Source organism: Plecotus auritus, assembly GCF_963455305.1.
Source record: "Plecotus auritus genome assembly, chromosome: 1".
Taxonomy (NCBI): Eukaryota; Metazoa; Chordata; class Mammalia; order Chiroptera; family Vespertilionidae; genus Plecotus; species Plecotus auritus.
The window spans coordinates 90,582,719-90,602,859 of NC_137770.1; the positions used below are offsets into that span (position 1 = coordinate 90,582,719).

A 20,141-nucleotide genomic window follows, 5' to 3' on the forward strand; every position below is an offset into this window, starting at 1 on the left:
AGAAGCAGTTAAGGACAATAGGCAGGCAGGCAGGCATGTGGTTGGGAGCCAGTAGTCCTGGATTGTGAGTCCTGGTGGGATCGGGCCTAAATGGGCAGTCAGACATCCCTTGAGGGGTCCCAGATTGGAGAGCATGCAGGCTGAGCTGAGGGACACCCTCTCTCTGTGCACGAATTTCATGCACCGGCCCTCTAGTATTTTAATAAACTACTGTTTTGATGCAGTTTGATATACAAATATATTATTATCTGTGACATATTTTCCCAAATCAGGCTTTGATTATATGCATATTTTTCAAACCATTGTTTATGAAAAAGGAAACAGACTCAGATATTTATTTTACAGGCTTAATAACACTCTTTTATAATTGGGTTTAATTGTCTATTATTTCTGTGACAAACATTACAGTTGACCCTTGAACAACATACGTTTGAACTGCCTGGGTTGACTTAAACATGGTTTTCTTTTTTTAATAAATACTGTAAATGTATTTTCTCTTTCTTCTTATATTCTTAACTAGAGGCCTGATGCATGAAATTCATGCAAGAGTAGGCTTTCCTTCCCCCAGCTGCCGGCACCGGCTTCCCTATGGCACCCAACCCGGGCTTCTCTCGCAGCCCCAGCTTCATCGGAAGGTCGTCTGGAAGGATGTCCAGTCTAATTAGCATATTACACTTTTATTATTACAGATACAATTTTCTTTTCTCTAACACTTTGTAAGAATACAGTATATGATATATATATATAACATACAAAATACGTGTTAACCGACTATTTACGTTATCGATAAGGCTTCCATTCAACAGTAGACTATTAGTAGTTAAGTTTTGAAGGAGTCAAAAGTTATACACAGATTTTAAACTGTGTGGGGGAAGGAGAGAGGCACAGTGCCCCTAACACCCACATTGTTCCAAGGTCAACTGTATACTAAAGCAAGCTTCAACTGCATTAACATATCACATTCCATATGTATGCCCCAGGCCTTGCAACAATCTGAACCAAGGAAAGGTACATATAAAAAAAATTTTTGTTTTACCAAAATAAACAAATTTCTTCTAATAGACAATATGTTTCTTTTAGTAACAAGACAATGCACTACATTGTACTACAGTCTACAGAGCCTTCGATTATAAATAATACCAATTATTTTCCACATTCATATCTTTTGATTATATTTTGATTATCACATTCATACTTTTAATTTATTTTATAATATATATGTAAAAAAAAACAGTTGACAGGGAGAGAGGCATTCAGAAATTCTTGAAATTGTGCCTAAATCCAAGTAGTAAATTCAACAAATTCCTCATCAATCAGTGGTTTAGTCAGAATAGAAGCCAATGAACCAGTAAAGGATGCATCAATTTATTTTTCCTTTTTAACAAAATAAGTTGGACAAAATTCCTGCATGTTTGCATATTTAAAAACCTAATCTTCATATTTGCCAACATTGCTAAGCTGCTATATCAACTGTCTAGTTTTAGCCAAATAAAACCTTTTTGCAACTTTGGAAGGAACTACTTCTATATAGGATACTATAAATCTGGACATGCATAAGTGTGTCTCAATATGTGGTATTTTTACAACAACTCTTATCTTTATAAATATCTAAATTCTGTGATATTCCATAATGGCCAAGTGGCCATGTAATTAAAACTTTGTTTATTTAATTATCTGTGATCTGTATAAGACTAGAAAGACAGAGTAAGAAACAGTATAATGTGGGTTTCTGATGCCAAGTAACTTCAAGTAATGTTGTCAATATCCATTTTTAATGGTACAAAAATATTTGGTTGACAGTATCAGAGGAATTCCTGGGAGAAATTTCACATATTCTTGTAACATGTGAGAAAAATAAGCATTTCTCTGTATCTAAATCCTATCAATAGAAAAATGAAAATTGATGCCTTTTTTTTCTTGTTTGTGTTGTTCTAACGTATTTCAACATTAAGGAAAGATTTAAGAAACTGAAACCTCATTTCAAACCTCCCTAGCATAATGTTGGGTAAATTAAAAGGTGAACACTATTTTTAAAAACATGCTAAATTTTTACCTCTGTTTTCACATTTGGGCTTAGGGCTTTCAGATGAACCAAAGTGACTGCCAGAGGTCAGAGGTCAAAAAGATTAGTTTGCTTTTGGCAAAAAATATAAAAACGAAGAACTCTTATGATCACTCCTATGGAATTGCATTTTACTTCTCATCCAATCTGAATTCAGCCCCACTTGCTTATTAGAGCATTTCTCACACACACACACCTACCTACCTTTCATGTAATTATCTATTCCACTGTCCTTTAAAAGATCAATAAATAATTACTGATTGTGGCTAACAAAATGTTTTGTACATGGGGGCATGGGCTTCTATGAGAGATAAGTGGTAGTTAATGAAAAGATCTGGAAAAGACTTGTGACTGGCTTAGCCAAACTGCTAACTCAATTGTTCCCCAGTAAAATTGCCTCCATTACAATATAACTCTTCTGTATGTGCACAACCATGTCATACTAGGTATTCATCAGATGTAACGATTCAGCAAAGATGCTAGATGCTAGCATGGCAGCAAAATGAGATCTCCTTCTGTCCAAATGCCTTCCTCTTCAGACCAAGGGCTGATTTGCAAAGGAAGTTTGGACTCCAGACTTGAGGACCAGAATTGAGAACCATTATGTTGCCAAATGTTGCAGCATTACCTATTTTATTTCCCTTTTTTATCAAATGAAATATCATTGGAATTACTTGCAATTGGAAAGGAAGTAAACCAATTTCTTGATAAAAATAATACAAAGCAATGAAGATATGCTTTACTTTTATCAGCACATATGTTTTTCATTTAACAATAATCAAATTACTTCTTCAGGAAGGGAGAAACCAAGATGGTGGCATAGGTAAGCACCTAAACTGCTGCCTCGCACAACAATTTCAAAACTACAACTAAAAGACAGAACGGACACCATCCAGAACCACAGGAAAGCTGGCTGAGTGAAAATTCTACAACTAGAAGGAAAGAGAAAAGCTCACAAAGAATGGGAGGTACAGCAAAGGGTCTTTGTGCACGCAGAGAGGAAGGGTGGCTGAGAGCCTGGCTGACTTTCTCTGGAGGAAGGGGGAAGGAAGCCCCCGACCGCACTGAACCCCAGTTCTGACTGCACTGAACCCCAGTTCTGGGCGAGCCCCTGGGGACCCACACTCTTGTGGGGGGAGTCTGGACTCTCGGGCAGAGACTCGGGAGCTGGGGAAGGCAGAGGTCTGAAGGCGCACGCGTGCCAGTGCGCACAAAAGCTGTGGAGGTTGCCACAGGCTTTCCCTAGTGGAAGGGAGTCAGAGGCTCCTGACTGCACTGAGCCCCAGTTCTGACTGCACTGGATCCCAGTGCCAGGCGAGCCCCTGGGGACCCACGCTCTTGTGGAGGGAGTCTGGACTCTAGGGCGGAGACTCGGGAGCTGGGGAAGGCAGAAGTCTGAAGGCGCATGCGTGCCAGTGCGCACAAAGGCTGCGGAGGTTGCCACAGGCTTTCCCTAGTGGAAGGGAGTCAGAGGCTCCTGACTGCACTGAGCCCCAGTTCTGACTGAACTGGACCCCAGTTCCAGGAGAACCCCTGGGGACCCACGCTTTTGTGGGGGGAATCTGAACTCTCGGGCGGAGACTCAGGAGCCGGGGAAGGCGGAGGACTGAAGGCGCTCACGTGCGCGCAAGGGCAAGGCTGACAGGAAGCCAAGACTGAGACTCCACCCCATCCAAGCTGAGCACAGAGGCTATTGCAATTTGGCAAGTCTAATCCTATAAGGCTGTCTCCAGCACCGAACTTCTCCCAGCATAGACACAGCTGATCCTTACAGCCAACTGGCCTGGAGGTCAATTCTTCCCATTGATACCAACAACAATCAAGACTTAATTACAACAAGGCTGTACACACAGTCCACAAAGTGGTGCACCAAGAGTGTCCACCTCAGGTTAACTGGGGAGGCAGACCCACTGGGCCATATAGGAAACCTAGCACACAAATCTACCTTACCAACTCAGGGAAGCAATGAAAATGCGGCATCAAAGAATCAGATCACAAACGAAAGAAATGGAGGAAAACAAACTACTGGATATAGAATTCAAAACCACGGTTATAAGGCTTTTCAAGAATATCCTAGAAAAGGCCGATAAATATAACGAGACCCTCGAAGATATGAAAAAGGACCAACTAGAAATTAAACATACACTGACTGAAATAAAAAATATTATACAGAGACCCAAAAACAGACTAGAGGAACACAAAAATCAAGTCAAAGAATTGAAATACAAAGAAGCAAAAAACACTCAACCGAAAAAGCAAAAAGCAAAAAAAAAAAAAATCCAAAAAGTTGAAGATAGTGTAAGAAGACTCTGGGACAACTTCAAGCATACCAACATCAGAATTATGGAGGTGCCAGAAGAAGAGAGAGAGCAAGATACTGAAAACCTATTTGAAGAAATAATGACCGAAAACTTCCCCCACCTGGTGAAAGAAATAGACTTACAAGTCCAGGAAGCGCACAGAACCCCAAACAAAAGGAATCCAAAGAGGACCACACCAAGACACATCATAATTAAAATGCCAAGAGCAAAAGACAAAGAGAGAATCTTAAAAGCAGCAAGAGAAAAACAGTTAATTACCTACAAGGGAGCACCCATACGATTGTCAGCTGATTTCTCAACAGAAACTATGCAGGCCAGACGGGAGTGGCAAGAAATTTTCAAAGTGATGAATAGCAAGAACCTACAACCAAGATTACTCTTCCCAGCAAAGCTATCATTCAGAATTGAAGGGCAGATAAAGAGCTTCACAGATAAGAAAAAGCTGAAGGAGTTCATCACCACCAAACCAGTATTATATGAAATGCTGAAAGGTATTCTTAAAGAAGAGGAAGAAGAAAAAAGTAAAGAGAAAAATTATGAACAACAAATACATATCTCTCAACAAGTGAACCTAAAAATCAAGTGAATTAAAAACCTGAGGAACAGAATAATCTGGTGAATTTAATAGAATCAGGGGCATAGAAAGGGAGTGGACTGATAATTCTCAGGGGGAAAGGGGTATGGGGGGTTCATGAAGAGACTGGACAAAAATCATACACCTATGGATGAGGACAGTGGGGGGGAGGTAAGGGCAGAAGGTGGGGTGGGAACTGGGTGGAGGGGAGCTATGGGGGGAAAAAGGAGAAATAATTGTAATAATCTGAATAAAGATTTATTAAAATAAATAAATAAATAAATAAACAAACAAACAAACAAAAAATTACTTCTTCAGGAAGTCTGAGAGGTTGAGATCTGAGAGGCAGTTTCAAAATACAACTATTCCTAAGATTTGCTCTATTATAGAGTACAGAGAACAGATAATGTCACCTGGGCCTTGCAGCCACATTGCTTTTTAATACTACAATTTCAAATTATATATTGAGATAAGAATAAGATTAAAAAATATACTTTTCTTCTGTTAGCAAGACAGTATGCTAGTCTGTAAAGCCTTAGAATATTAATAATCCTATTTATTATGCACCTATTTACCAGGCAGTATATTTAATCCTTTACACTTATTAGCCTTAATTTTCAAAGTAATTTTAGATAAGTTATAACCATACATTCATAGGCTTACAAGTGTGTTTGTTTTGTCTAGAACAGTCCTTAAAAAGTCATTCATGCACAAATTGGTGAAGACCGAGATACAATCATCTCACAAAAAAGAGTAATAATAATAATAAGCAAAATAAAGTTTTAAATCTCCCTTAATAGTTATGATAGGTGTCTGCTGATACCAAACAATATAGTCATCAAGCATGGGACAAACTTTCAAACTTTATTAATAATTTCCAGCCCCATATCTATCCCAACTGATACATAATCACGATAGGCCTCACAGAAAATTCTTTCAAACTTATTTCATTCTTGGATCTAAAGGCCCAAGTTAATTCTTATATGTGTCAAAACAGCCAATTATCAGATTCTTCCCAGCCCAAAGACTGTAAGGCTAGATGCCTTTAACTTCACAGATTCAAAGGATATTTTCCTTGTGAAAACTGCTAAATAGTATACAGCTGTAAGAAAATGTTTTCAGTTCTGTGTATTGATAGAAAAATATAAAGCATTGTTTATCTTTTGGATTATGAGATATATAATAAGGCCTCACTTCTTGAAGCCACAATACAAAATATAAAACAACTAGAGGCCCGATGCAGGAATTCATGCACCAGTGGGGTCCCTCAGCCTGGCCTGCGGGATCGGGCCGAAACTGGCTCTCTGACACCCCCCAAGGGGTCCTGGATTGCGAGAGGGTACAGGCCAGGCTGAGAGACCCCACTGGTGTACGATCAGGGCCGGGGAGGGACGCGGGAGTTTGGCCAGCCAGGAAGGAACCACGGGAGGACTCCAAGGCATGTCTGGCCCGTCTCGCTCAGTCCTGATCAGCCAGACTCCAGCAGCAAGCTAACCTACCAGCTGGAGTGTCTGCCCCCTGGTGGTCAGTGCTTGTCATAGCAACTGGTCGACCGGTCAACTGTCTGCCCCTGGTGGTCAGTGCACGACATAGCGAGCAGTTGAGAGGCCTTAGCATATCATTAGCATATTATGCTTTGATTGGTTGAATGGACGACCAGATGACTGGACACTTAGCATATTAGGCTTTTATTATCTAGGATACTTCAGCATCAGGCAGATATATATATAGATAATTGGGCTTTTAAAAATATGTTCCAAAACACATTTAAACACTTAGAAAATATAATACATATATATGTAGTATATATAAAATATAGGCATTGCATATAAACCAAAGTATAATCCTATTATACTCCTAAACTTGAAAAGAAATTAAAATTTGAAATATATGGTATTAAAGTTACATTACTTAAGACTCACTTAACGAAATGACAAATCCTATACTTCATCATTAAATCAGAAATCAATACATACAACAATAACAAGTATAAAATTTGAATAAAAATATACACCTAAGACCCAAACACCATCATTAGCTTAAAAGGACTTGGTTGACCCATGTGTGTTGGGCAAGTCAAGCAACTAATTACTTCCAGCTTTCTCAAATTATGTAGAAGTACCATAGCTAAAATTAACAACAAATATAAAAATGACACTATAACTGTTAAGAAAACAACTTACAATTAAGAAAGTGAAACAACTTCAAACAGAGTAAAGCTGCTCTCAAACCCAGACACTAACCTTTGTTATTCCTTTCGTGAGCTACCTTCTATAAAATCTCACTTTTTCTTTTCTTTGGTCAGAGGACATGCCAGGAGTCTTATAGATGCTATTACTCCACATTCAAAAAATAAATATAAGTTGTCTTTCTATTAACTGCATCCCACATTCCTAAATTAATACTGCTTATTTTTAAAAAGTGTGTGATGTGCGGTGTGTGTGTAGAGATAGATGGTGTACTGTGACCCAAACTAATGTTTCTTTTGGACTACTGTTCCTTGCTTCAAAACAATTCCTTCTGAGTCTATATATTCAAGATTCCTTTGATAGTAGAAAGTAACTGTGTTTCAAAGTGAGGTCCATTACTGTTCTTTTTTAATAACTAAAATCATGTACACTAAGAATACGTGTCTTTATATACAACCAGCCTTCAAGGTTGCATGCTTGCAAAGTAAAGAAATAAACATAATAAATATAATCTAAATATAACCGTGTGCAAATACTTCCAAAAAAAGAAGGAATTAATCACATCTTTTATATTCATACATTGTTACATACAAAAAGCAAGATTAGATTTTCAACTACACTTCAAGATAAAAGAAATAATTATTTCATTTTATAAGTCAGTGTACAGGGTACTTTTATATTAAAGTAAGAACATTTTTTGTTTAGTTGCCACCAAAATTTTTTAAGTACAGTCAGATCTCTGCCACTTTTTAAATCTATGTAACTGAAGAAAACTCTAAATTCTAAATAATAAGTTAAAGATGTGTTTCTCAGAAACAGGATCTCCCTCATTCAGCCCTGTACATCTCAGTTGCTCAGCCTACAGAAAACGTCCCAGGAATGTTGCTGAAATAAACAGAATTGTCAGCTAATACTTCCAAAGATTTAAGCTAGTCTGACCTTAGTATTTAGGGAACCCTCTAATGTATGAAAACCCTCTTAACACATTATAAAACAATAAAAGCAGAGGACTGCTGTAAAATCAACATGACTCCAGTCTGTCTACTAGTAAATTGTAATTGACTTAAAACTCTCAGCTTTCTCCTACAACATTCATTCCCCATGCCCCACTCTCTCTCCTGCCAATCTTCCTCACATTGCTACCTTCAGAAAGTACTTCAAGAGAACTCGAGATAAGGAACAAAGGACCACCTCACTCTTCCTTAACTCCACACTGACCATCTCTGCCACAAAGCAGAGTCCCCTGCTCCCCTGTATGGATATTCTGCCCTCTGAATTTTATATCTGCCTGCATGATAATATGTCTCAAAATAGATGACAGAACATAGATGAAAATGTTCCTGTCTAGACCCACCATCCAGTATTTATTTACAGTATCCTGAATATTAGTAACTCTTAAATCCGCATCTCTGAATCTATCTCTCCCTTTGCCATAACCTTTAAAAATAAAAGTGCGAGACCTCAACTTGGCTATACCAAGCAGTCAAACCTTTCAAACTCTTCTTTTGAGAGACAGAAGAACTACTAGAGTAAATATCAAAAGGGCTGGTGATTTTCTTTCCGGTATTTCTCCAGGTGTCCACCACCCCCATGTTTGGTTCAGGTCTTAATTAACACATGATGGAACTCCAGTTTTCTTTCTGCTTTAATATTTTTGGCATTATAAAACATCCTCCACGTAGCAAATCTATCTTTCAGCTGGCCTTGGTTTGATATCTCCATGTAGAAGATTACGGAGGCTTCTGGTAATTTGAGCTCCTTTTAATTTCAAGGCCTTTTCATAATTATACTTTCTCTAAATACCCGAGTCACTACCCTCAGGCCTGCTGTGTTCCACAGAAGCTTATAGTCTCTCTCCCTTTGCACTCATATAGCTCCCTCCATATAGCATCCCCCATGTTAGCTGCTGATATGACTGGAATTCAGAATTCACTCTTCATTCAACATTCCAATGCCAAACTTCTTACACCACACGTTTCTCCCCATCCTAAGCTCCTTCAAGGTGTGTGTGTGTGTGTGTGTGTGTGTGTGTGTTAAAATTGTCAAAAACAGCCTGTTCATATTAATTTGAACCAATTCAAATACTCCCTATAACTCTATCACATGCTTTAAAATTTAGGTGAAATTCCATACAATTGCGTTAGCTTTGGGGAATAGTTCATTGTACATTATTTATGTGCTTATCCAGTGTTCTTTAATTTACTGGTTGACCCCCTAAGAGAGGTTGTTGTAGACCACAACTTCCATTGAGGGAAGGCTTTCAGTGTCTAGGGGAGTGCTCCTGTTCACCTGCTACAGGTTTTTCCCCAAAAAAATATTGATGAGGAGGCACCTGATATGACTTGTACCAGAATTAGACAAAATATGTCATTTACATGGAAATTGCAAAAAAAAAAAAAATGAGTCAAGTGTAATATAAAATGTCCCTCCATTCAATGAACACTTTCCCTGGCGTCCATCCTTACCTTAGCCTGGGCGCCAGAACTTTTACAACTTCCTAGGATAGTGATTTTCCCTGCGGCTTTTCCTAATATCCCCGCACCGAGTGCCACAATTCACAACACTCTGGCTTAGCAAACTCTGCTCCCCAAGTTTAAAGAAAGCATTCATGATTACCCAAGTGATATTTATAAGGCAAGTACCAGCCAGTCCTTCGGGGTTGAAATTCAGCACCTTTACAGACCTGTCTCCACCCCCTAAGCCTTGGCTATTTACACTAAAAGTCCTGGCGCCATGGTCCCCTCTCCTTTATACTCTTATCACCCCCTCTATGCAACACTCCTCTGGATGGCTACAGAAACAATCTGAAATTCAGAATTGCACCATTAACTGTGGTGGGCGGGCTGGGTCTCCTTCCAGGGTGGCCTGGCCCAGGATAATGGCCTTTTTTCCAACCTGCCTTTGATGGCTGCTGTCCAAAGTTTCACAGCCACAAACTTAAGCGCAGTCTCCTGGCGCTCCAGCGCAGTACCCCACCCTTGAAATGCCTGTGCCCCACTTCAATGCCCCACTCGCAGTGACCCAAGGATGAAAAGCAAGAAAGCTGCAACTTTTAAACTGTATGTTGAAATATTTGCCCCCATTTTCACCTAGAGGTAGGTAGTTGTTTTCTGGTCAGTTGTTTTCACAGCTGGCCCAGTCAATCACCCTCTCTTAAAAGCTTATTTGACAGGTGAGAAATTCCTCATGTCCAGATTATTCCAGGAACTCCTCAGCATCCATCTGAGCCAGAGGGGGGCCTAAAGTGGAAGGGAGTGGTGCTGAAACACGCTGAGCGGGTCCCAGGGGACCCTGGCGCAGGAGAGGAGTCTGGCGCCTGGAATGAGCTGGTCCAGGGGGCGTGAGGGGAGAACCGGAAAGTCTCACGGGTTGGAAGCGGCGAGACAAGAAAAGGGCAAGATACCTGGAAATGTCCTGAGAGGGATGGAAATGGGTGAAGAGGATGCAGGCTGGAGAGAAACCGGGGATATAGCATGGGGCGAGGGAGAATTGGACACAAGGAATGCTGTGCCTGGGATGCGGCCGTCCAACCCGGAGGGTGCCAGTCCCCTCCGAGAGCTCCGGCGAGGCTGGCTGCGGGCTGAGCGCCCGGACCCGGAAAGTTGGGGCGGCGAGGGGCGCTGAGCGGGAGCGCCCCCTGCGCGGCGGGAAGGGTCCGGGCTTACCTTCTGGTCGACGATGGAGCAAGCCATCTCGCGGACGTGCGCCAGGCTGTAGTCCCCGGACGAGTCCTGAAGCAGCAGCACCGGCTCGCGGCTCAGGCCGATCTGCAGATGGAAGGAGATGCCCGCAGCCGGCGCTGCCACGGGAGCCAGGAAGGGCGCGGGGCCCGGCCCCGACCCCGGCATCAGCGCGGCGGCCGCCGCTGCTGCCACCGCGGCCACGGGCAGCAGAGGGCTGGGCGGCCGCAGAACCGGAGGGGTGCTCATCTCTCCGCCGGGCGCGCTGCGGGCCGCGGGTCAGGGCAGCCGAGGGCGGGGAGCAGCGGCGGAAAAGTTTGCTGCTGCGGAGCCGGGAGCTGCTTTCTCCAAGAACCAAGGCGGAAAATAAAAACTTTCCGGAAAAGTCCCCGCGCGGGGGCAGGACCGGGGCTGAGGCTCGGGAGGGGAGAGGGAGGAGGGAAGATGGCCGAGCGGGAGGATTGCGCTGCCAGGAGCGCGGGCGCCGCGCGAGGGAGGCGCCGCCGCTGAGCAGCACCGCCGCGGCGGGCTCCCGGGCCGGACGGCAGGTCAGCGCGCCGGGCGCCGGCGGGGGCGGGGCGGGGCGGGGCGGAGCGGGGCGGGGGGCGGGGAGGGAGCTGGGGGCGGCGCTGCGGAGCCTCCACCCGGCGGGCGCGGGAACCGCAGGAGCCGCGCGGCCGCTGTGGCCGCAGGGCGCTGGGTCGCCGCCCCGCTGCCCCGGGTGCTGACCCTCCCATCGCCGGGGCCGGGCTGGTGCGGGGCTCCGGACGCCTGCGTGGGCGCGGCCCGTGGCTCCCCGCGGGACTCCAGTCGCTGGCCAAACGGTCCGACTGTGGACGGCGGGGACGCCGCGCGCTTCCCGGTGCCCTGGGACCCCACCGCCTCTTTCAAATGCCGAGGACTGTGCACTTGTAGAGAGGCGATCTGTGATGGACCCAAGGACACCCCGCTGTTCCCCCTGGGAGCACATAGGGAGGAGGAAGACAGAGGGTCCAGGAAACCCCTTACATCCCGGCTCCTTCTAGGAGGCCTGGGGTTTATTGCCAGAGCAGGTGGGAGGCCAGTCCACGGAAACCCTATCTCTACTTTTTCTGTCTCTCTGGCACACCCTGATCCCCAAGCCCACCTCCTCCATCGTAGCTCCCAAGACACCAGACGTATACAAGTGGCTGGATTCAAAGAACCTCTTGGGGTCTTTTTGTTTGTTTGTTTGTTTTTGTTTTTGTTTTGTTTGTTTGTTTTTTGGGGGGAGGCGTTGTCTCCATAAAGGCAGGAGGCAAGTCTAATGCGGCCTCTTTCCCTTTACCTTATCTTCTGTGTCTGGAGCTTCTAGTCCTGGACCCTCAGAAACTCTGTTTTCTTCCCTCTTCTGTCACTCCAGAGTGGGCTTTGCAGGAGCGGTGCTTCCAGCTCCGCCCAGCGCCACCACCGAGGATGGGCACCCTCCCTCTGCTTTTGAAGAATGATGTTCCTACTCGCTGTTGCTTTGGAGGGGGTGGGGAACAGGGGGTGTTTCCCAGGCCTTGAAGATGAATTCTAATCATCTCCCCACTAGGGCAGGCTTCATGACCTCGAGGGCCCCACCTCAGAAGGACCTGCTAGGTGTAATGCTCCACCACATGGTCTGCTGCCTGTCACCCTCCAGGCATTTTTCATTTTGAAGTGGACTAAGCAAATTGGTAGCCAGTCATGCTGCCTATTTCTCTACTTCCCTCACTCAAGCACACATGGGCATCCCCAAGAAAGCCATGATATATGTTACATTTTATTTTGTTCTATTTTGTTTGTTTATATCTTGACCTCAGGTCCTGGCCCAGAACAAGGCACTGCAAGGTAGTTTTCCCTTAGAGTTCATTCCCAGGGTTAGTATTGGAGCCTTGAATGTTTCCAACAACATTGTGTTATTCACTGCTGTAGAAGGGATTTGAATTTATTCTGCCTGTGTTTGATGTGAGAAGGTTTACTGTGTGTTGTTGTGTTTTCCCCGCTTACTTACTTCTGAAAACTACCTTGCAATGCCTTGTTCTGGGTCAGGACCTGAGGTCAAGATACATAAACAAACAAACAAAATATAGCAAAATAATTTCGTTCTAATGTGCCATTTTCAACTAAGCTAGGAGAGTGGTGGAAATATTCATGAGGCAATGCTCTTCTGATTTTCTAGGAAGTTTTTTTTTTAATGACAGAAAATGTGTTTTTTTGGGTTTGTTTTTTTCAACATTGGAATAAATCAGTATGCCCACAGTTTCCTACTTCCAGAATAAAAAGAAAAAATTCTGCTGGTCAATGTGCAAGATACTTATAAATCTAGTTTGGCTTAAGGTGCAGGAGAGCTGAAGACTTTCATGTTTGTAGATACCACCATGCTGTATTAAGGCCTTCTCTGCAGGCACTATACTGCACCAGGTATGCAGCTGTGAAGATGGACACGTTTTCTGCCATAACATTATAAAGGAAAACAATACATTAGATTATTTCTGACAATCATAATTACAATGAATAAAAATAATGCAATAGGAACAGGAGTGACTTGTGGGGAAGAGGGTGGAGAAAGAAATTTACTTTGGAATTTAGAGATGAGAGAAGGTTTTCACTGAGTTTACATTTGAGCCAAACCTGATGATAGAAGGGAGCCAGCCTGAGTGGGATCTGGGGGAATTAACACGCTAGGTGTTGGGAACAGCTGGTGCAAAGAGCCTAACGCAAGAAGTACTTGCCATTTTCAAGGCACAGGAAAAGCAGGGCAAATGCCTGAGATGAAGTCAGAGAGTTGGTAGAAGCCAGATGACAGAGGGTCTTAAAAGCCATGGTACATTTTTTATTCTATTCTTAGTGCACTGCCAATTCATTAGAAGATTTTAAACCAGAGACCTATGAGATATAATCAACATTTTAAAAAGACAATTCTCTCACCACTGTGTATACGATAAATGAGTCCAAGCAGATGACCGAGGCAGAGAAGATAGGAAAGAAAAAGATTTCTGCTTTGACCGTGTTGAGTTTCAGATGCCACTAGCTGTTCAACCTAGAAATAACCACCAGAACTTGAGAACCCAAAATTTAGTAAAGAGAGGAGGACCAGGAATATATTTGGATGGAAATTATCAGTGTGCAGATATTTTAAAGTGCGATTAGATGCTATATATAGAAAGAGGGGGCTTAAGGCATTCATCAGTTATATGAGACAGGAACTTACATGCTCTACTTAGGAAGAAATAAACTGTGTAAATAACTGCTTCTTATATTCTGATTTTTAATAGTATGAAGCATTCTTGTAGAATATTAGAAATAGTTAAGAAAGAAGCAGGGGTAGGGGAGAGAATGCTAAAGAAGAATTAAAATTATTTTTAAGAAGCTGATAAGTTACCAAATGCAAAAGAGTGAATAAAGAGAAACCAGAAGGAAAAAAAAAAATCTTGAAACTAATGGAGCTCCCCAGAACAAGCAGAACATTTCCATGGTGTTCGTTATTGTCATTTCTATAGTAGACATATGAGATTTGACAGTTTGCAAACCTTTATCCACTTTGCTGAATCACAAGATAATGAGCAATAGATAATACCTGAAAGAAACCTGGTATGTATCTCTGGTGACTATGACTTTATACCTAGAAACCTTGAGGGATTTGAGAGAATTCATTGGTTTTAATCCTCTGGATATTTGAACTTAGAAAGAGGGAAAAAAAGAGGATTTAGAAAGCGAATAGCTGCTTATAAATTACTAGAGTCCTGGTGCATGAAATTCATGCATGGGTAGGTCCCTTGGCCTGGCTGGCGATCAGGGCCAATCTGTGGGGCGATTGGGGGCCCTGCTGGCACTCACCTTGGCTGGCCTGGTGCCACCTGCTCAGCAGCCCCAACCCCCGCCGTTGCTGCCAATCGCCTCCCTCTGCGGGGCGACTGGCAGGGTGATTGGGGGGCTCATGCTGGCACCCATCTTGGCTGGCCTGGGGCCTGTGGGCTGGAGGCATCTCCTGCGTTGAGCATCTGCCCCCTGGTGGTCAGTGCGCATCATAGCGACCGGTTGTTCCACCAGTCATTCCGCCATTTGGTTGATTTGCATATTAGGCTTTTATTATATAGGATATTCATGAAATTGTATTTCATTTTTTGAATAATGGCTAACATTACTGAAATAATGGACTTCTAGCAGTGGCTGGGAATACCACCTTAGAAAGAAGGTTCAAGGTTCAATTCCCTAATTAAGACTCTGCAAATGTATTTGGGTATACAGAAGTATGTGGAAGTACTTAGAGCAATTTAAAAAGATGAATGATAACCTCATTGGATGTTCTTCAAAAGAGGGTTGGATGTTGAAATAATTTTGGAAATAACTGCCTAAACTTTATTTTTCTTGTATGGCTTATAAATTAGCATTTAAAGAAACTGAGAAGTTCTTTACAAAAGTTTTTTGTTTTTGTTTTTGTTTCATTTAATTCACTACTTTCCAGACATTTTTTTTACCTCAAAACCCCACTCATTTTGTTGTGGTAGTTTTTTGTCATATAGACTTTCTTAAACTATCATATAGCTAATGTTCCACAGAACACACTTTGTGAATGGTGTACTATATAACAAATGTAAAAGAATTTAGGTTAAAGTTGAAGGTAAAGGAAATTGCTCAGAAAATTAAAAACAGATATATTGAAGAAAAGCATGAATGCATAACAGATGCATAATATTGGGAGTGTCCAGTAATTCACAATTAATAATCAGAAAGAAGATTCAGAATAGCTTCATTTGAATGGGAGTCAGCATAGAAGCACTATATGCTTTGTCCAGATGAAATGAACAGCAAAGAAAAAAGTGAATAGAAAACATATGCAATCTATGACTGCAAGTATCATTTTACAGCCTGACAAACTGAGGACCAGAGAAATTATATACCAATGTGGAAATCAGAAGTTTGAAGGAGAAAGTATGATTGGTCCCTGGATGTACTCCTTTTTTATATGATTGAGCACTGGAAGTTGTAAGCATGACAGTAAAAATAATAGATGGATGGATGGATGATAGATGATTTGAGCATATGATAAACATTTTATATTGTTGTTTGTTTGCTTCAGAGTCTTCATAAACCATAGTCTGTAAAACTAGGTTAAATAAGGATAATCTCACCAAACTGGTGCAACAGAAAAATAAGGTCCTATTGGAGACATCAACCATACAGACATCAGCCAAAGTCTCCTGCTAAAACTTGAACATGTGACCAAATGTTGCCATATCTTGCTGATAATTTCATGGACAATAAAGGAGAAAAGAAGTGAACTTTAGAAGTTAATTTTCAGCAAAAGAAAAATTTATTCTTTAATAAAGCAGATTTCAAAAATTTAAAGGCAACACAGGTATAATCCTAGAGTCAGAGCCCCTCCAAACAACAAGAGACCCCCAAAGATTGGCTTTCAAATATGAAATCACAAATTATACAGGTGAGGAATAAATTCAGACACCAGTGTGACTACACTTTAAGTTCTAGATAAGTACAGATCTGCAAAGAGAATGAACAAAAATAGACCTAAGTATACAAGCCATAATAAATAAAAATAAAGGTTATTTTAAACTAAAAACTACATGTACTAGCTATATATGAATACCAAGTTTTTAAACACATTCCTCCTGAATAATTAATTTTTAGTCAATAATTGATTTTTTCATTTTAATTTTTACTTATTCAAGGTTAAACATTTTAATGTGCTTAGGATCACTACTAGTGTGTCTTCTTTTTTGAATATTATATTTGAAGTTACTTAAATGTTTATATATTGAATATTCCTTTTCTACTTATCTCTATTATAAAAACCCCGTGGCCATGACACCATCACGCCGTAATGACCAAATGCCAAAGGGCACCTGCTGAACGTCATGTGATTTCTTCATGGGAACAAGTAAGTGTTGCTCTGTTCAATTCTCATCTTCCAACCAAGGTCAATTTAAGTGCTCCTGAGAAGGAAAGGTTAGGGCAGGAAACTATTCTTATCTCCGTCCACAACTGCCTTCAAGGAGGGCGGGGCTGTGTGTGCAGTGAGGCACGCGTGGGTGGGCGGGGACTTGACCCTGGGTCCCATGGTGCACTGGTTCTGGGTCTCCCCAGATTTCTCGCGGTGGGCCTCTAGTTAATAAATAAGATACTATTATATATAAAGAATGTTACCTTTTTGTTAAATATAAAAGGCAAGTACCTTTTATCATTTATCTTTTAATGTTTTATGGGGGTTATAGCTTTCAAGCTTCTTTAGAGATAACTTTTTTGTGCCTTCATATTGCTTGGAAATGTATTTCCTATTCTGAGTTCAGAAAAATATCTATCTATCTATAGTTTTTATTTTTCATTAGTACTCTTGCTATTATTTTGCTTTTAAGAACTTAAATCAATCTGAGTATATCTATTGATTTCTAGATATTTTTTCTAAAATTTCAATTGTCTCAGTTATTGGAGGATATGTTTATTTGCTTTCATATTCATCAGTGAGCCAGAAGAAAGAGATCCAGATTCCAGTGTTTAGCTAGAAGTTTTAAAAAGTATTCTTTAACCTATATTTTTCTAATTTTTTATGTGTTTTTAAATTGATTTCAGAGAGGGAGAGAGAGAGAGAAACATCAATGATGAGAGAGAATCATTGATTGGCTACCTCCTGCACGCCCCATACTGGGGATTGAGCCCACAACCCAGGCATATGCCCTGACCCTGACCAGGAATCAAACTGTGAAGTCCTGGTTCATAGGTCGATGCTCAACCACTGAGCCACGCCAGCCAGGCATAATTTTCAGTCATGAATAAATTTTTAAATGTTTTGTCCAAAATGTTGAAGTTTTACTTTTTGCACACATGAAAAATATCTAAATTTACATTTCTAAGTATACCATGTTCTTTTTGTTAGACTTGATTCCCTAAATATCATTCCTTCCTGGACAATAACAACTTTGACTCTGCTGTTCTAATATCTGCTGGCTCCAAGGTATCATAAAATTTGGTTGGGTCCCTTGTAGAAAACAGAATGAAACACTTTTTCCTTGGACTTCTTTATACTCAGAAGACTATTGCTTAGAATCGCCAACTCTATGTGTGAACATCGGCTTTTAGTAAATCCAGCATTCATATTCAACTATGAATATCAAATACCTCCCATAAGTTGATAATGTTCAATAACCTAATTTATTCTCTTTAGTACATGTTATTTTATCAGACTTTGCATTATTTTATTCAGTATATTTTATAAAGCACTGACTAAATTTTGAAAAATTAGTAAGAAAGAATAAAGGAGATACAATTAATCCAAAGTTACTTTTTGGGTCCCTTCCTGGAAAAAAATATTTTTAAGCTGAAATTTCTTGTGTGGTTTCTGATACTTGATTTGGAAAATGAACTTTTTAAGGGAAAGAATCTGGCAGATTTATTTCCTCATGACATAATCAGGAAAAATAGTTTTAACAGTTTAAGAAAAAATAATTTGCTTTTCTTGGCTTAGAAAAATTTTAAATGGCATTATTTCCAAAATTCATTTATTACTTAAAACCCATATTCCACTAGGGTAAAAGGCTGAATAATTAAAATGAGGTCATTTATATGGAATTAAAACCGTATTTTATCTAGTTATCATGCTGCATTTTTAAGTTAATTCTTATCCTCAGATATGCAATCCTAAAAAAAAATTGTACTGTTGCAACCCCCGTAAACCTTCTTTCCCATACTTTATTATTTTTAAATTGAACTATTTACACAGTTGATCACATGCATTCGAACTAAAAATCTTTGCTTCATACCGCTTTAAGTAGAATATTTGCTTCTTGAATTAAACATTAATTTTATATTTATTTTAAATATATAATTTCTTTTATTTATATAATTTACCTACTTTTTATGAATATATTGTGTTTTGTTCAACCAATTAGTCATCCAGACCACCTAGAAAAATGCAGTACTCTTAAACTGAAAAGAGGGGAAAAGAACCCTTAAATTCAAGACTTGTTTCAGAATGTATTCAAGATAAAAATTATGTACTTACTCTGAAAGATGAAAGAAGACGGTCTAGAGCACTTTAACCTTCGCCCCGTGCCGCTCTGGTTGAATGTCCCAGTCAACAGGTGTAGACAATGGGATCTGAAAGCTTGTTAGTTTGTCCGTGCAACAAACAGCATTCCTGTCACTGCCCAGCACACCTTTGTCCTCTATACTTTATTTATTATATGCTCCTCGACATCTAACCTTGCAAGTTGAACATTAAAAAGAATTTAGTTATTGAAATATATGTTAATTGCTTTGGAAAAATAAAGCTATTTAAGTCACTAATGAGAAATATTCATTTTAACTTTATTTCCCTTACCAAACATATTTTCTTTGTTTTTATATAGAATTTAAATAATTAATAATTAAATGATAAATGCATTTATGTAGCTTTGATTTATGATTTGGCACACATCCTTTTCAAAAAAACAATAAAGCCATTTTAATATGTAGAGATTTTTATCAAAATAAATAAGTAGTGCAAATATCTACTAATATCCATGATTTATGCTGTAATATCCATGATTTATGCTGTAATAATTTGGTCTAAAATTTCTCAGAGCCAAAACAAGGGAAAGATAACAGTGTTTTTTCTAATTTTGATTGTTTGATTTTAAGCAAAAATTTTGGATGAAATTATCACAGGTATCCATATTAGGCAAGATAGCAAAACATTTGATTTAGAGTCTGAGCTTCCTGAGGGCAAGGCTCTTACTTTATTCACCTTTTTAGCCCTTACAACCAGAACGTAACAAATGCTCATTAACATGCTTTCCGATTCAAACCGTCCACCTACAGTTTGAAAATTAAAAATTTGCTAACTTGTTTTCAGGATAATAGTCTTTTATATTCACCCTGTTCTAAAGCTCAAGTCACGGAAACCAGCTCTAAATTAGACATTTCCTCGAGGGATTCAGTTAATGAAGTTCAAATAAATCCTATTCTTGTGATCTAGTCTGACTCAGATCCACATAGTCAGCTCTGTGCTGAGCTATGCTTAATGCACTTTCTTAGGCTATTACTAGCACCTATCACATACTATTGATTTCACTTGCATCCTATACCTGTGGGAGCCTTTTTGTAATCATCTCCACATACTCCCCCTCAAGTGTCTTCAAAACTAATTATTATATCTGACATGGAATAGGTGCTGATTCTTGGCAATAGTTCCAAATTGTTTACTGAATGAGTGAAGGGCTTGAGCTTAAAATGCCTCCAAAAAAAACGCATGACATAATCTAATGGCCTACCTTCCCTAAAAATCAACTATCTCAGCTACAGGTCTTTTTATAATAACATTTATTGTTCTTTTTC

General features: G+C 40.4%; 1 protein-coding gene across 1 annotated transcript in view; it reads right to left on the reverse strand.

The window, feature by feature from the left end:
• Positions 1 to 11,354, reverse strand: part of PRKD1 (protein kinase D1) — a 322,392-nt gene extending 311,038 nt beyond the window's left edge. Inside the window, exon 1 of the mRNA XM_080671929.1 lies at positions 10,812 to 11,354. Coding sequence (XP_080528055.1) covers positions 10,812 to 11,075 — 264 coding nt within the window. The 5' untranslated portion in view covers positions 11,076 to 11,354. The remainder of the gene's footprint in view (positions 1 to 10,811) is intronic.
• Positions 11,355 to 20,141: the final 8,787 nt, after the last annotated feature.